We start from the raw sequence: 13304 nt of genomic DNA, 5'->3' as shown, positions 1-13304 counted from the left end.
GAGTAAGCATATGAGACACTGAGCAACATCTCAGGTCAGGTTAAAGGTACTGTAAGTGCTTAAATAAATGCAGATTTAATTATTGTTTCTAAAACAGCCATTTCTTTTTACTGTATTAATTTATTACTACATTATGTAGCAATAACATAATGTCCCACATTTGGATTTGTTGCCATTTATGTAATTTCATAACATTACTTCCATTAGCATTATATTTAGCCCTTGCCATCTTTAAACTTATTTGAGAATTTAAATATTCATATTGAAACTGCTCCAAACACTACACTACACATTGTACACTATGGGACACATTGTGTTACAGTAGCACATTCACTATAACATGCTTATTGGATTTCCAAAGGTTCGGCCTTTAGCTTGTTGGTAGGAATTCAGCAGGGAGGAGGTTAATGACAAATGAAAGGGCTGCATTGTCTTCCCAGAAGACACTGAACAAACAGGATGAGGTCATCGGGACCACAGCCTGTCCTGCTCTGATGATGATGGCGCCCCTCATTGGATTACAGTTGACTCAGCTTCTACCAACACCTCTCATCTGCCTCTCCAGCCATTTCTCTCAGAATATAAGATGTTGTTTCGTTGCTTCATGAAGTTTAGTATCCAGAACGTTGTGTACTAATGTCAGGGAGCATTTTAGAAGTTGAAGGTTTTTAATGAATTGCATTAGTTTAAGGATTAGGCTTCACAATTAATTCTAGTATATAGAAAGTATAAATTATTATAATTTCTGATTAACTACTTTTTTTTTTAAACGTAACTTATTTCTGCTTTTTAGTTTTGGATTATGTCTTACATTTAATGTTGGTCAGTAGACTGACTGTAGATGTAATTATTGATTGTGTAAAATAGTTTATCAAAATAATCCATAACTTTTATGGTTTGGAAATGTACAGTTTAAGGAAAAACTATCCATACTTGTTGTGTACATCTCATTACACAGTTTATCTAACTGTAAATCCACTTTCATGTCACATTATGTCCACATCCATGTATTCACGTGTCATTTGGCCCAGTAACCAAAGTGCTCTTGTCTTTAATGTAGAAACAAAACTGGTAGTATTATGGGATTTGTATGTGTATTTTTGGTTGACATGTGGTGCAGATGGGTAGCTGGGCTGTTGTTGCGGCTGATGGACAGTTGTCCATGATCTCTTCCCTGTGTGTTGGTGTCCAGGTGTACGAGAGCAAATTGCAGGAACTTCAGAAACAGGTGGAGACTATTTCTCTGGTAGCTGAGACACCTGATGAAGAAGAGTTGGAGGAGGAGGAGGAAGAGGAAGGTGCGTACTGTACATCTCCAGTCCTGCAGATATTTCTTGACTTCATATATTACTTCAAGCCCAACATATATATATATACATATATAAAAATGCACTGAATGTTTTCTTTCACATTTCCTGTCCAGAGCCCAAACTACTGGGATGTGCGTATAGTATTATTTATGTTTTATAATTAAAAGAACGTAATATCAGCTTCATTCAGATGAATTAAAATCTGTTAATATTGCCATACTAATTATTCAAACAGGGTTAGACTAGTCCAAGTAATATATCCTCTAATTCCTTTGAAACTACTACTAATAATAAAACACATTTTGCTTGCAGTCTGAAGGACCATACAAAAGTTTTCATGTTTTAGCCCATCAACTACTAAATTGCCTAAAAATTTCCAGAAACAGTGCAGAGCAAGCAGCCTTTCAACATAAATGTATTTCCCTGCTTTCCAAGCAGCTGTTGGTTTCCAGTCTTCTCAGTACACTTTGACCGTGTACTCACAGAATCTCATTTGAGATTTATAATCCACCGCAGTAAAAACATTGTCTCTTTAAGTGACACACTTTGATTAAAGGAGGCCAGATAAGCTTTTTGTTTGTCTGACTTTATTGATAATGTCTGGATTTACTCCTGTGTTTACAAACATTGATTTCACCAAACCTTTAACCATATCAGAATGATTACTGCATGTAGAGTCATCCATCTAGGTGATGCAGATGTTTAGTTGAAATAAAACCATTCACTGCAATATAGCGTTTAATCAAGTTGAGAGCAATAGCAGGTTCTAATTCTGTGTTTTGAATTTGGCTGACGGACTGTGGCTTTATACAAGAAAAAACAATGTCCACATTTGCTTCGTTTGTCTTCTGGGTTTGTTTTTTCCTAAAGCAGTGCTTGTGATTTTAAAGCCTTTCTGAAGCTGACTCTGTAAATTCTGATGTTGGAAGTCCCTGAACACTGCTTGCGAGAAATATTGACTTAAAATAAAGGCGACAACACATTCCCCTTGATGGATCACCAAGAATTGTTAAGAATTTGTGGTTGGGCTAAAACAAGTAAAACTGGTATGGTCCTTCTTGGTTTTATGTTTATCCACATTGTGCGTGTGTTTTATGTGTATATGCCTGTTAACATCACCTCTGTGTCTCGCATCCCTGCAGTGCCGTGGACTCAGCATGAGTTTGAGTTGGCTCAGTGGGCCTTCAGGAAGTGGAGGTACCATCAGTTTACCTCCCTCCGTGACCAGCTGTGGGGAAACGCTGTCTACCTGAAAGAGGCCAACGCCATTAGTGTGGAGCTAAAGAAGAAAGTACGTTTGTTTTATCATAGTTAAGCCTTAAAATCAAGTTTGTGCGGCACAAAACTGGTTTACTGAAAGGCCAAAACAAAATATAAATATGAAAATGTGAGTAAGGGATGATACAAAGTGTAGTTAAAAAACATTTATCCCAATACTGTACTTGCCTGGCAGCCACATTCATAGAGGTGAATCGTCCTCATCAGGTTCTGGGATGTTCCACTGTGAAGTGAGATGACACGTGGCGTTATGATGTCATAAAAGGTGCCACATCATTGATTAAGATTTCAATTCAGCCTGTGATGCTGGTGATTTATTTAAGTCGGCACTCAGCCTGTATGTTTTTAGATAATACAGAAGGCAATCCTTTAAATCACCCAGAGCGGGGTGTTGACTCATTGTCACACAGTGAAATGAAATCTGTTATGAATCAAAAGCTGTTCTGTTATGGTCCACCTCAGGAGAACAGTGGGATTTATTTTCTTGTCCAGTTCTAGGCGCTACGTAATTGATACTGGAGACGGGTCGTCTGTCACAAAGACACTTTCAGAAGATTTTTGCTTATCTCTTGGGGAGGCCTGTCTGTAATTTATTTCCAGTGTTGTTAATTGGTCTAGCATTTTGCCCCCAGAGGATGCTGGGAGGAGAGAGGCCACAAAATGGGGTGTTGTATGGATTTGTTTGACCTTTCACCCTCGGCATATCACTTAGGCCTGGGCCATTAATCAAATGTTATTTTCAGAGCCAATTCTGCCGTCCAGCAATTATATATTATGAATTATTGTGCCAGGCTGTGGCATGTTAAGACAACCGACTAAAAGTTCATGGTGAAGCCGATGATGCCACTGTACATATTACATTTCTTTGTTGTTTTTTCTTGACTTTTTTTTTTTTTTTAAATCTCCTTGTATTTATCTCGTCTCAAACACCTCTCCCATTTTTCAGGTCCAGTTCCAGTTTGTCTTGCTGACAGACACGCTGTACTCTCCTCTGCCCCCTGAGCTCGTGTCGCCAGAGCCAGAGAAAGAACGTGACTCCAGGCCTTTCCCCCGCACTGTGGTGGCTGTAGAGGTTCAGGACCTGAAGAATGGAGCCACGCACTACTGGTCCCTGGATAAACTCAAGTAATGCCCATACCACACCTTGAAATAGTATCGTAGTATAGTATAATATCTGACATCTGTACATCCAGCAGCATCTCTTCCCTCCAGCCATTAGGTGAGCCGTATATTCTCTTCCTGCTTCTCATCGATGTTAAGTGCTCTCTGTCGTCATTTACAGGCAGAGGCTGGAACAGATGAGAGAAATGTATGACCGTGCTGGAGAAATGACCTCCACGAACCAGGAGGATTGTGAGGGCACTCTGACAGGAAACGACCCCTTTTATGACCGCTTCCATTGGTTTAAACTTGTGGGGAGGTATGTATCAAAAAAATCCGTACAATAGCACATGTTACTGTAGTTAACTGTTTGAATACTGTTTTACTGAGTTTTAAGTTACAGATCTTGTTTTTCTGGTTAACAATTTTGACATTGCTTTACTCACACAGTTTTTGTGATCCATTTATTTAAAATGGATGTATGCATTTACTTCCATTCCATTTTTCATTTTCATGGTCAAATTCTGTTAATAATTTCTGTAATTGAAGTCATGTGTATCAGTGATATCGTGTTTTGGCATCACGCTTTATCATTTGTGCTTGGTGTTATTGTGTTTTTTTGTTGTCATGTTTATAATTGTTGATGTAACATTTGTGTTTTATTTGGTGCTCTTGATTTTCATCTTGATTTCATGTCACTTATTATTTTTATTTGTGGATTTATTCATTTTATTTGACATCGTATTTTGACTTTCTTTTTTTTCTCCATAAATTATGTCATTTCATTTATTCATTGTAGCATTTTGCTGTGTCTGTTGTCATTCTCATGTTGATATTCCTTTCAGTTCATACAAAAACTTGTAAACAACATGGTGCTTTTGGACAAAGTGGAAATGTGTGGCATTTTGTAGTTTATCCTCTTTCAGCCAGCATAAATGAGAAGATTTATATGTTAATCCTTTTAAAGTGGCATTTCATTTTGGTATAAAATAGTCATGTTTTTATAAACTACTGTGACACCTAGCAGCTTGTTGTAATACCTGCTCTTTATTAAATAAATCCCTCTGTTGGATTTCTGACAGCTTCAAAGTAGAATTATTAGAAAACATTTTCTCAGTTGATTTGGTGTCACTAATAATTTTCTACCACTAGGTAGAAATTAATGAATGTACAGCTACTGCTGGTGTTCAATTACTTTGAAATCCAACCTTTTTTGTAATCATTGGTCCATAATTGTATGTTAGTTGTTGTAGGAAACTACCAAATAACATACCATTTGTAAGAAAACAATGCCAAAGTGAAGTATCACATCTAAACCATAATTAATGAGCTGCCATGGCCTTTTTAACTCTTCTATTACTCCATTGTTACCTTTCCTTGGTTCTTGCCCCTGTTCCCAAACTACCGACCCCCTCAGCTCCCCCATCTTCCACGGTTGTGTTAATGAGCACCTGGCCGACCGCACGCCCTCGCCTACCTTCTCTACCACCGACTCCGAAATCACCGAGCTGGCTGACGAGCGCCAGAGCGAGATGTCTGACTTGATTGACGATGAGGCGTTTGTGGATGACACCAGCTCAGATGCCGGCACTGAGGAGGGCTCAGACATCTTCAGCGACGGCCAGGACCCCTTCTACGACCGCTCCCCCTGGTTCATCCTGGTGGGAAGGTTGGTGACTGGCAGTGACGTTCCCACGTCCTCCACACACAGGCTGGGACAGGAGTTTGGGGCGGATGCTGGCTTGGTTTAATGTAGTTTATTTGTAATTACACTGATGTACAGCAAAGTAAAACAAAGTGGGGGGAGGTATGAAATATGAAAGATTGTTGAGTGCAGGTGAGAAAATATATAAAAGGTATGAAAAAATGTCATACAAATGAATCATAATTAACATTTTATCAAACAGGTTTCATGGATGAATTAATGGTCCGGTATATGTAGAAATAGATATTGGATTGACTGATGTTGCATCCAACAACAGTGTTCGGTAGAGAGATGTTAAAAGTATGTAGGATATGAGACATCATTTTGTGTATTATTTTGGTCTTATTTGAGCAAATACTAGGATATCACTTATTAATTATTATTAAGGGTCCTTGGTAGAATCAGATCATGTATTCATAGCAGCTTTGCAGAGATAAATTGGAGCAGTTTTGGATTTAATGTGATTAGTCATACTTCTGTGCTCACATGCCTGCTTTGTATGAGTTACTTTTAATTTAGACTCGGTTCCCAAAAATTGAAAAGCCACCATCCTTTCCCCCCCACATCCCCCTAGCGTGATGTCTCATCCCCCGCCACCATCACCGCGCTGACTGTATTAACTCCCATCTGTGTGTGAACTACTTGTATTTGCTGTGTCTAAGTTGATTAGCTGTCTGTTGTTTTATTTTTATTTTTTAAACTTTGTTTTATTTTTATGTTTGTTTTATTTATTACATTACATAAGAGCATTTGTTTTTATAACCTTGTTTGTTTTAACATTGCTTTTGGAATGTATTGTAGGTGTTATTAACTCACTGGTAGTTGACAGTCACATAATCATGCTTACTTGTATTTGTTTTAATTAATTGTCAAGATGAAATAATATGCTGCAGCAGCATTTGAAATCACAGCACGCGCTGTACCCGAGGGCGTAGCATCATAGCTTACTAATAAACAGCGTGTGCCAGTCTCAGAATAAGATGACAGATCAATGCAGGCTTCAAGCCAGCCAGACTCTGCAACAGCCGTAGCTCAGCTACCTTCGTCACTATGACTTCAGAGATTTTACAGATTGATCTCTCTCCTCCGCCTTGGCCTTCAGTCTGCAAAGGGAGGGAGAGGAGGAGGGGAGGGGCAACAGAGAAAAGAGTATGTCACCAGGGGTGCAGCAAAACAAATCAAGTCCTACAAAACAAAATGTCAGTGAGTGTGTGAGTGAGAGACTAACATCGCCATAACACGACACAATAAACCACTCTTTTACAGCCTATACTGCTGCATCCCAGGCGATCTGTCATCACCCTGTCACGCAGTTTAAAAATAAAGCAGATGGTTTAAACTGCTGCTGATTTCAGTGTCCTGGAGCGTGTATGATTTTAGTTTTTTTGTTTTGTTTTGTTTTGGTTTTGTTTTGCTTGTTCCTTAACATAATTGTCACTAATATTTTACTATATGTTATTGTAGTCATTAATATATGCTAAACATTGGAAATGTTTGTGCACATTACATGTTTCAATCACTGGAAAGATATATTTGTCAGTCTGGAGATAATGTAGAGCAGAAAATGTTCTGTATGTGACTGCTCAGATGTAAGCAGTAGGCTTCAACAGATAACGTGGCAGTTATATATATAAAAAAAACATGCATAAATACAATGTTTTATGGATCTTCCACACTGCACCAGAATCAGGTTTTCACGTCTCTCTCCTCCTTTTTAACTCTCAGAGCTTTTGTGTACCTGAGCAACCTGCTGTACCCTGTACCACTGGTGCACCGTGTTGCCATAGTAACAGAGAAGGGCGAGGTGCGTGGTTTCCTGCGTGTGGGGGTTCAGGCTATAGCTGGTGAGTAATTAATGAGATTCTCTAATAAGCTAGGCTGTTATGATCTTCATGCACAGGTTATATCCTGCTAATCGCTCATTGTGTGACATTATCCAAGAGAAACTGACTGTTCCATGTATTTGTGCCGAATGGTGAGGCAATGTGTCACAATGTTTTTGATATTTGTATAACTAAATATATTTTACTCAAACCAAATAACTAGATAAATGAACAGGTCTAACTTCTGTTTTAATATCAGTGTGGAAACATTTCAAGAGCCCTCCAAAGAGAAAATTCCCTTAGATTCTCTGTGTATTCCTTTTGATGTGCTTTGACAGTTTTAGTCAGCTGCGTCTGTGATAGATCCTAATAAGAGCATGATTTGTCTCTTTGTAGCTGACGAGGAGGCTCCAGACTACGGGTCAGGAGTTAGACAGTCAGGAACCGCCAAGATCTCCTTTGATGATGAGTACTTCAAAAAGGTATGCCCCGAGTCAGATGAAAGTGGTTTCAAACTTGAAGACTTTTTCTGTGTGTGTTTGTGAGAGAGTGGGTGTATAATATCTGGGTTAAAACATGAAGCCAGCAGAGAAAGTTGTGTTTTATTAAAGTTTTATAGTTTCTTCATTTTCTATTTATTTTCTAAAAACAAATACACATCCTCCTCCTTTTTCACCCAATATTGCAAATAATATACAAATGCATTCACATTCACAAGGTTTTATTCCTTGTCTCTCCACCAGCTATATGCTAATCTAATGTCTTCCTCCATCTAATCTCGTGTCTATCTCAGAACGACTTTCCATCCACGGTTATGACCCGCTCCGGCTTGTCCCTGGAAGAGCTGCGCATTGTGGAGGGTCAGGGCCAGAGTTCAGAGGTCATCACACCCTCAGAGGAGCTCAACAGAATCAATGACATGGGTACGATGGCCAGACCTTCACCTCTCCACTCGTAAAATTTCGACCTCTCCTCCCACTGGGAAACACACTCGGCAGATGGTCCTGTTGAATGCACTTCACATTTATATTTATGGAGATGAGGCAGATGCAGTATTTCTTTGTGAAGGAATGTGTACAAAGGCTGTTTGATGAGTTTTTCCTACAAATCACAAGCTTGACAATTTGCAGAAACCAGTCTAGGGCTTAGAATTCATATGCAGATTGTACAAAGCAAGATTGCAGCTCCTTTTCAGTAAATCACAGCACGCCTAACATTACTTCCCCTGTGGCTTCCTTCAGACCTCAAACTGGGTAACATCACAGAGACTAAGCTGAGTCTTGGTGACGGTCTGGCAGGACAGCTGGAGGTTGGCAGCATCTTTACCTTCCGTGTTACTGTGCTGCAGGCCAGCGGCATCCCGCCTGAATACGCTGATATCTTCTGCCAATTCAAGTGAGTCTACGATCTTCAGTTGTGGATGGGAATGTGTGGTAACTTAAATGTACAGTTGTATGTGCCCCCATGTGTACTAATCTATAGCAATAATATTACTAAAACAAAAGACACTTACATGAAATTGAAAGTAATTTTAGTTCACTAATCAAATCAAAATCAGTAAGATGATTAATACAGCTTTATCTTTTAAAATGTAACAAAACATTAACAATGCCAGTAGAGAATAACAAGAACAATGACAAGTTCTATCCAAATCCTTTTGTCTTTTGTACCACGAGAGGAGGTACAGATTTTGAGGAAACACCCTCGTCTTGTTTACAAATAAACGTGACACACTGACACTCATCTGTGTGTCTGTCCTCAGTTTCCTGCATCGTCATGATGAGGCTTTTTCCACTGAGCCTCTGAAGAACACCGGCAAAGGATCTCCTCTGGGCTTTTACCACGTCCAGAACGTGAGTGCACACGCACACACACGCGCACACTGTTCTTTAACAACTTCATGTTAATTGATTTTGACAACCCACTTTTTTCCACTGTCGGAGTAGATTTCAGTCGAGGTCACAGAATCCTTCATTGAGTACATCAAGAGCAAGCCCATCGTGTTTGAAGTGTTCGGTCACTACCAGCAGCACCCGCTGCATCTTCATGGCCAGGACCTGATCAGGTTTGTGGGCTCAATAAAGAAATTCTTCTATGGCGATGTTGTATCACTTCAGAGGATGTTTTTCCAATACCGTAATAATTATATTTGGTACACCAGATAGATTTTGTTAAAATTTTTGGTTTCTGTATTTAATGTTAATTGTACATTTATTTTTAACAGTCCTCCAACACCATCAAGGAAATATTATCCTATCCCCATGCCTCTGTCTAGACCAGGTAAGGATTTACTTCAACAGCAATATGTTCTGCACCTGTCACCCTCATTTCAGCATATTTATTCTGTTCGTTATGGTTATATCAGCATGCCTCATATTTCCCACTTTTCTTTCATTTCTCGCTTCCACTGGATTTTTTTGGTCTCTTATTTAATCATTCTCCCACCATCCATAATCCTCTTACCCAAATCTGGCCTCCCTCTTCCACATCTCCTTTTTCACACGTCCCCTCCAATCTTACTCACCATTCGTACAATATCTTACATTAAAACCCCAGACCATACCCGTAAGATAGAGCTGGTCCGCTACCTGATGAGCGGCTATATGAACGGCAAGGTGCTGGACACACTGTCTGAGCACGCCAACGCCCTGGCCTCCTCCGCTGTGGCCAGTCTGGAGGACGAGGCTGACCAGCTCTCTCACTTTCCATTCCTCCCGGTGCCCAGTGACCCTGTGCTAATTGTGCCCAGGCATCATGGTTGGTACAGCGGACACCGTAGACCAGGCATTAGATGTACCTGTGTTCTAGTGATTTAGACTAGTGCTGTGCTTTGCTCCTGTGGTGCTCTGTGACTGCAGGCAGTAGCACAATAGAGCTCTGCAGTGATTATGTGTGCTGCACCTCGCTGCAGGTTTATTTAGGTCCAGTCAGCTTAGTCCAACCCTCCCCTGTCGTTTACAAACTGGTCTGAGCTGACACCTTCAGGTAAATCTGCTGCGTCTGCTGAATCCTGTGCCAAATAATGAAACAAGTATTTATCATAATCATAGAAGATCACTGACATAGCTTTCACTGTATACATCAGAATCCAGAGGCTTAAGCCTTTTTAGGTTCAGCTGCAGTCCAATTACGGTAGTTATCATGTGGAATAATGTTCTTTCCAACATATTGAACACAAATGAATGTAACTGTGTGCCTCGGAGATTAGCCTGTTTCAACAGGAACGTAATCCTGATGTGTCAGACAGCAGGGTGTTGTCAGAGGTGGTGTAATCTGTGATTTAGCTCCTCGTAACATCTGAGTGTAACTGTTGGGTATTATATTGCCTGTTTTCTGTGTCCAGCGTATTTCAGTAATAATGGACTAATGGATAATTAACAGATCCTTTGAATACTTGTTTTACAGTATGTGTGTGGGCTAATGGCTCAGTGTCCATATATCACATATTTAGCCGCCATTTATTAATCCAGTTTACACAGTTAATGCCCCTATTTTCATTCATCCCTTCTTAAATGAAGGAAAATGTGAGTTTTTTAATATCAAGCCTGTGTGTGTGTGTTTGTGTGTGTCAGTTCCGGCCACCAAGTTGAATACCATCACCAAATCCAACCTGGGTCAGTGTGTCAGCAAGTACGACCTGCTGGTCTGGTTTGAGATCAGCGAGCTGGAGCCCACCGGAGAGTGAGTGTTCATCTTATATTCACATACAGCAGCAAATATTAGGTTGTCATTTTAAAAGGATTTTGTCAATGGCGCAGTGATGTTGGTTCTCAGATACAAAGTCCTCTTACTGATACTAAAAAGAAATTAATAGTTTCATCATTAAACAGCAAAAGAAATGTATATGCTAAGTATATAATGCATTATAACAGTAAGGAATATATGAAACCAGTTCAAAGAGAATAAAAAGATGTATGAAATATGTAGATTAAAACATTACGTACATAGAACATGCATATTTAGTAAAATAACACCTGTAAAATGTGTCTGTAGACATCAGAATCTTTCAGCTAATACAACAGGTTCATAAAAAGTTAACTTTTGTAGGCCTGAGTACCTAGTCTTATTTTTGAATTAAATTTCTCAAATACTCACAAGAAATATGTCCAGTGTGTCCAGGCTGACTGTGACCTCCCTCCCTCCTCAGGTACATCCCAGCTGTAGTGGATCACAGCGGAGGACTGCCCTGCCATGGCACCTACCTACTGCACCAGGTACTGAACATTTACACAGTTCCTAGCTACATTATATTTTCTCTGTATAAAAAACGTTTAGAGGCTTAATTTTTCTCTAGCTGTGATCCTAATCTCCTGTCATCTGTGCTGCAGGGGATCCAGCGGAGGATCACTGTGACTCTCATCCACGAGAAGGGAAGCGAGCTCCACTGGAAGGACGTTCGCGAGCTGGTCGTGGGTGAGCAGTCCTCCCTCGTGTATTACTAGTTCTGCCATTCTACAGCAAACAGGCACCAGAGACACAAAGGACAGGGTGTTGCTATATCATTGTATCCTCATTATCACAACAGAATCAGGGACACCCTGACAATATGAGACAACACCTTTCATCTCAAAGAAAGCTTAGTTTGTCAGGCAGCACTGAAAACATTTTGCACTGGTTCTTAGTTCATAATTCTGTTTTTCGTTAAGCTGCCTCTTTCTTTAAGCAGTTTATACTGTAGCTGTAGCTGATGGGCACAATAATTACTTTTCACATTTTAGACTTTGAGCTGCTGACATTCTTATCCAGAGAGGCTCATGAATAAGCAGGCATGTGTTTGGAGGCTTGCTGCTGGACAATGTGACAACATGTCTGTGAAACTAAACTTTGTTGACCAAGTTCCTATATAAAGCATTTATATTACATCAGAGGAAGTCAATTTGAGCTCTTATGATGACAAGATGTTGATGTGTTGTGCTGCTTTGTGTCCCACCAGGTCGTATCAGGAACAAGGCTGAAGTGGACGATAGCGCTGCTGATGCCGTCCTGTCCCTCAACATCATTTCTGCCAAGAACATAAAGTCATCCCACAACTCCAACAGGTAGCAGACTGGTTGCACACTCTCTGTTCTCCAGTTGTACTTTATAAAAGGGATAGGTTCAGTGGACACAACATTTCATGGTGGTACTAAGTGAAGGTTTGTTGCTGACGTTCTGCTTGTATTCTGTTCCTTAAAACACTTTTTTTTTAAATCATGATTCAATTACTGACACATATTGTAGCTGATTTCTGTTTCTTAACAGATGATCTGTGTATGTGTCCTTGTCTTTATATTTGCTGAAGGCAGAGTGGAATCATTGCATGACCTTTTTCCATTTTCACTGCTGTTAATTTTCCTGTTAATTTGCTCCATTGTCTCTGTTGCCTGACTCTCTGTGCTTCTCTCTTTTTTTCTGTGCACTCTCTTTTTCCTCCTCCTGCTGCGGCTGGACTCTTGATTGTGCTCAGGCTTTCTATTGATAAGGATATTGATAGGTACCAGTGACCAGAGAACATAAGGCTCCTTCTGTGAAAGACCTTTATGCTTCTCTTTAGTCCTATAGATTCATAGAAATAAGTCCTCCACACTTTGTGTCTTTTGTTGGCATGTTGCATTAGGTCTGCCTTTATTTCCATCAATATTTAGCATCTGAAAAAACATCCCATTTTAAATGATTGACGGACAACTAAAGGCAATCTTACATGCAAATGCAAATCCTTTTTGTATTAGTTTGGTGGTTTGTTGATCTTCTGTGGCACCCAGATTCAAAATGAATGTATTCCACTCAGCTGTTATTCACTGTGTGATTCAATAACTATCAAGGCCATTGAGGCACCAACAGGGCAGTTCTGGCTCTCAGTCTATGTGTAAGACTGCCCCCTGCTGCCAAACACAGGAACAGTGTAACCCCCTGAAAGAGCCTCATAAACAGTCATTTTAGAGAACAAGCAGACACACATCTATTAAACAGTGTGCTGTGAAATAGCAATAAATGAATGTATTCCTTTTGGTTTATATGTCTGTACAAATATATCATATCAATGCATATAAACTCTATATTCTACTAGCCCCCATTCGGGTTTGTGCCAGCTGTCACACACACACACAC

The 13304-nt window shown here is 39.9% G+C and overlaps 1 protein-coding gene across 10 annotated transcripts in view; it reads left to right on the top strand.

Moving 5' to 3' along the window:
• kif1b (kinesin family member 1B) overlaps positions 1 to 13304 on the top strand; it is a 57110-nt gene that overhangs the window by 36128 nt on the left and 7678 nt on the right. For 4 of the 10 annotated variants that reach the window (XM_035655903.1, XM_035655901.1, XM_035655902.1 and 1 more), the window contains 17 exons: positions 1193 to 1298; positions 1424 to 1441; positions 2453 to 2601; positions 3535 to 3713; positions 3871 to 4008; positions 5107 to 5358; positions 7120 to 7238; positions 7614 to 7699; positions 8011 to 8140; positions 8459 to 8612; positions 8980 to 9070; positions 9164 to 9282; positions 9442 to 9497; positions 10790 to 10898; positions 11365 to 11431; positions 11546 to 11630; positions 12151 to 12256. In XM_035655903.1, coding sequence (XP_035511796.1) covers positions 1193 to 1298; positions 1424 to 1441; positions 2453 to 2601; positions 3535 to 3713; positions 3871 to 4008; positions 5107 to 5358; positions 7120 to 7238; positions 7614 to 7699; positions 8011 to 8140; positions 8459 to 8612; positions 8980 to 9070; positions 9164 to 9282; positions 9442 to 9497; positions 10790 to 10898; positions 11365 to 11431; positions 11546 to 11630; positions 12151 to 12256 — 1964 coding nt within the window. The remainder of the gene's footprint in view (positions 1 to 1192; positions 1299 to 1423; positions 1442 to 2452; positions 2602 to 3534; positions 3714 to 3870; positions 4009 to 5106; positions 5359 to 7119; positions 7239 to 7613; positions 7700 to 8010; positions 8141 to 8458; positions 8613 to 8979; positions 9071 to 9163; positions 9283 to 9441; positions 9498 to 10789; positions 10899 to 11364; positions 11432 to 11545; positions 11631 to 12150; positions 12257 to 13304) is intronic. The other 6 variants (XM_035655909.1, XM_035655908.1, XM_035655907.1 and 3 more) reach the window with 3 other exon arrangements.

This window comes from Morone saxatilis, unplaced genomic scaffold (genome assembly GCF_004916995.1).
Source record: "Morone saxatilis isolate NCDOM2014 unplaced genomic scaffold, NCSU_SB_2.0 Contig15, whole genome shotgun sequence".
NCBI lineage: Eukaryota > Metazoa > Chordata > Actinopteri > Moronidae > Morone > Morone saxatilis.
The sequence above is the reverse complement of the archived record's forward strand: the minus strand, read 5'-3'. Positions and strand labels throughout refer to the sequence as shown.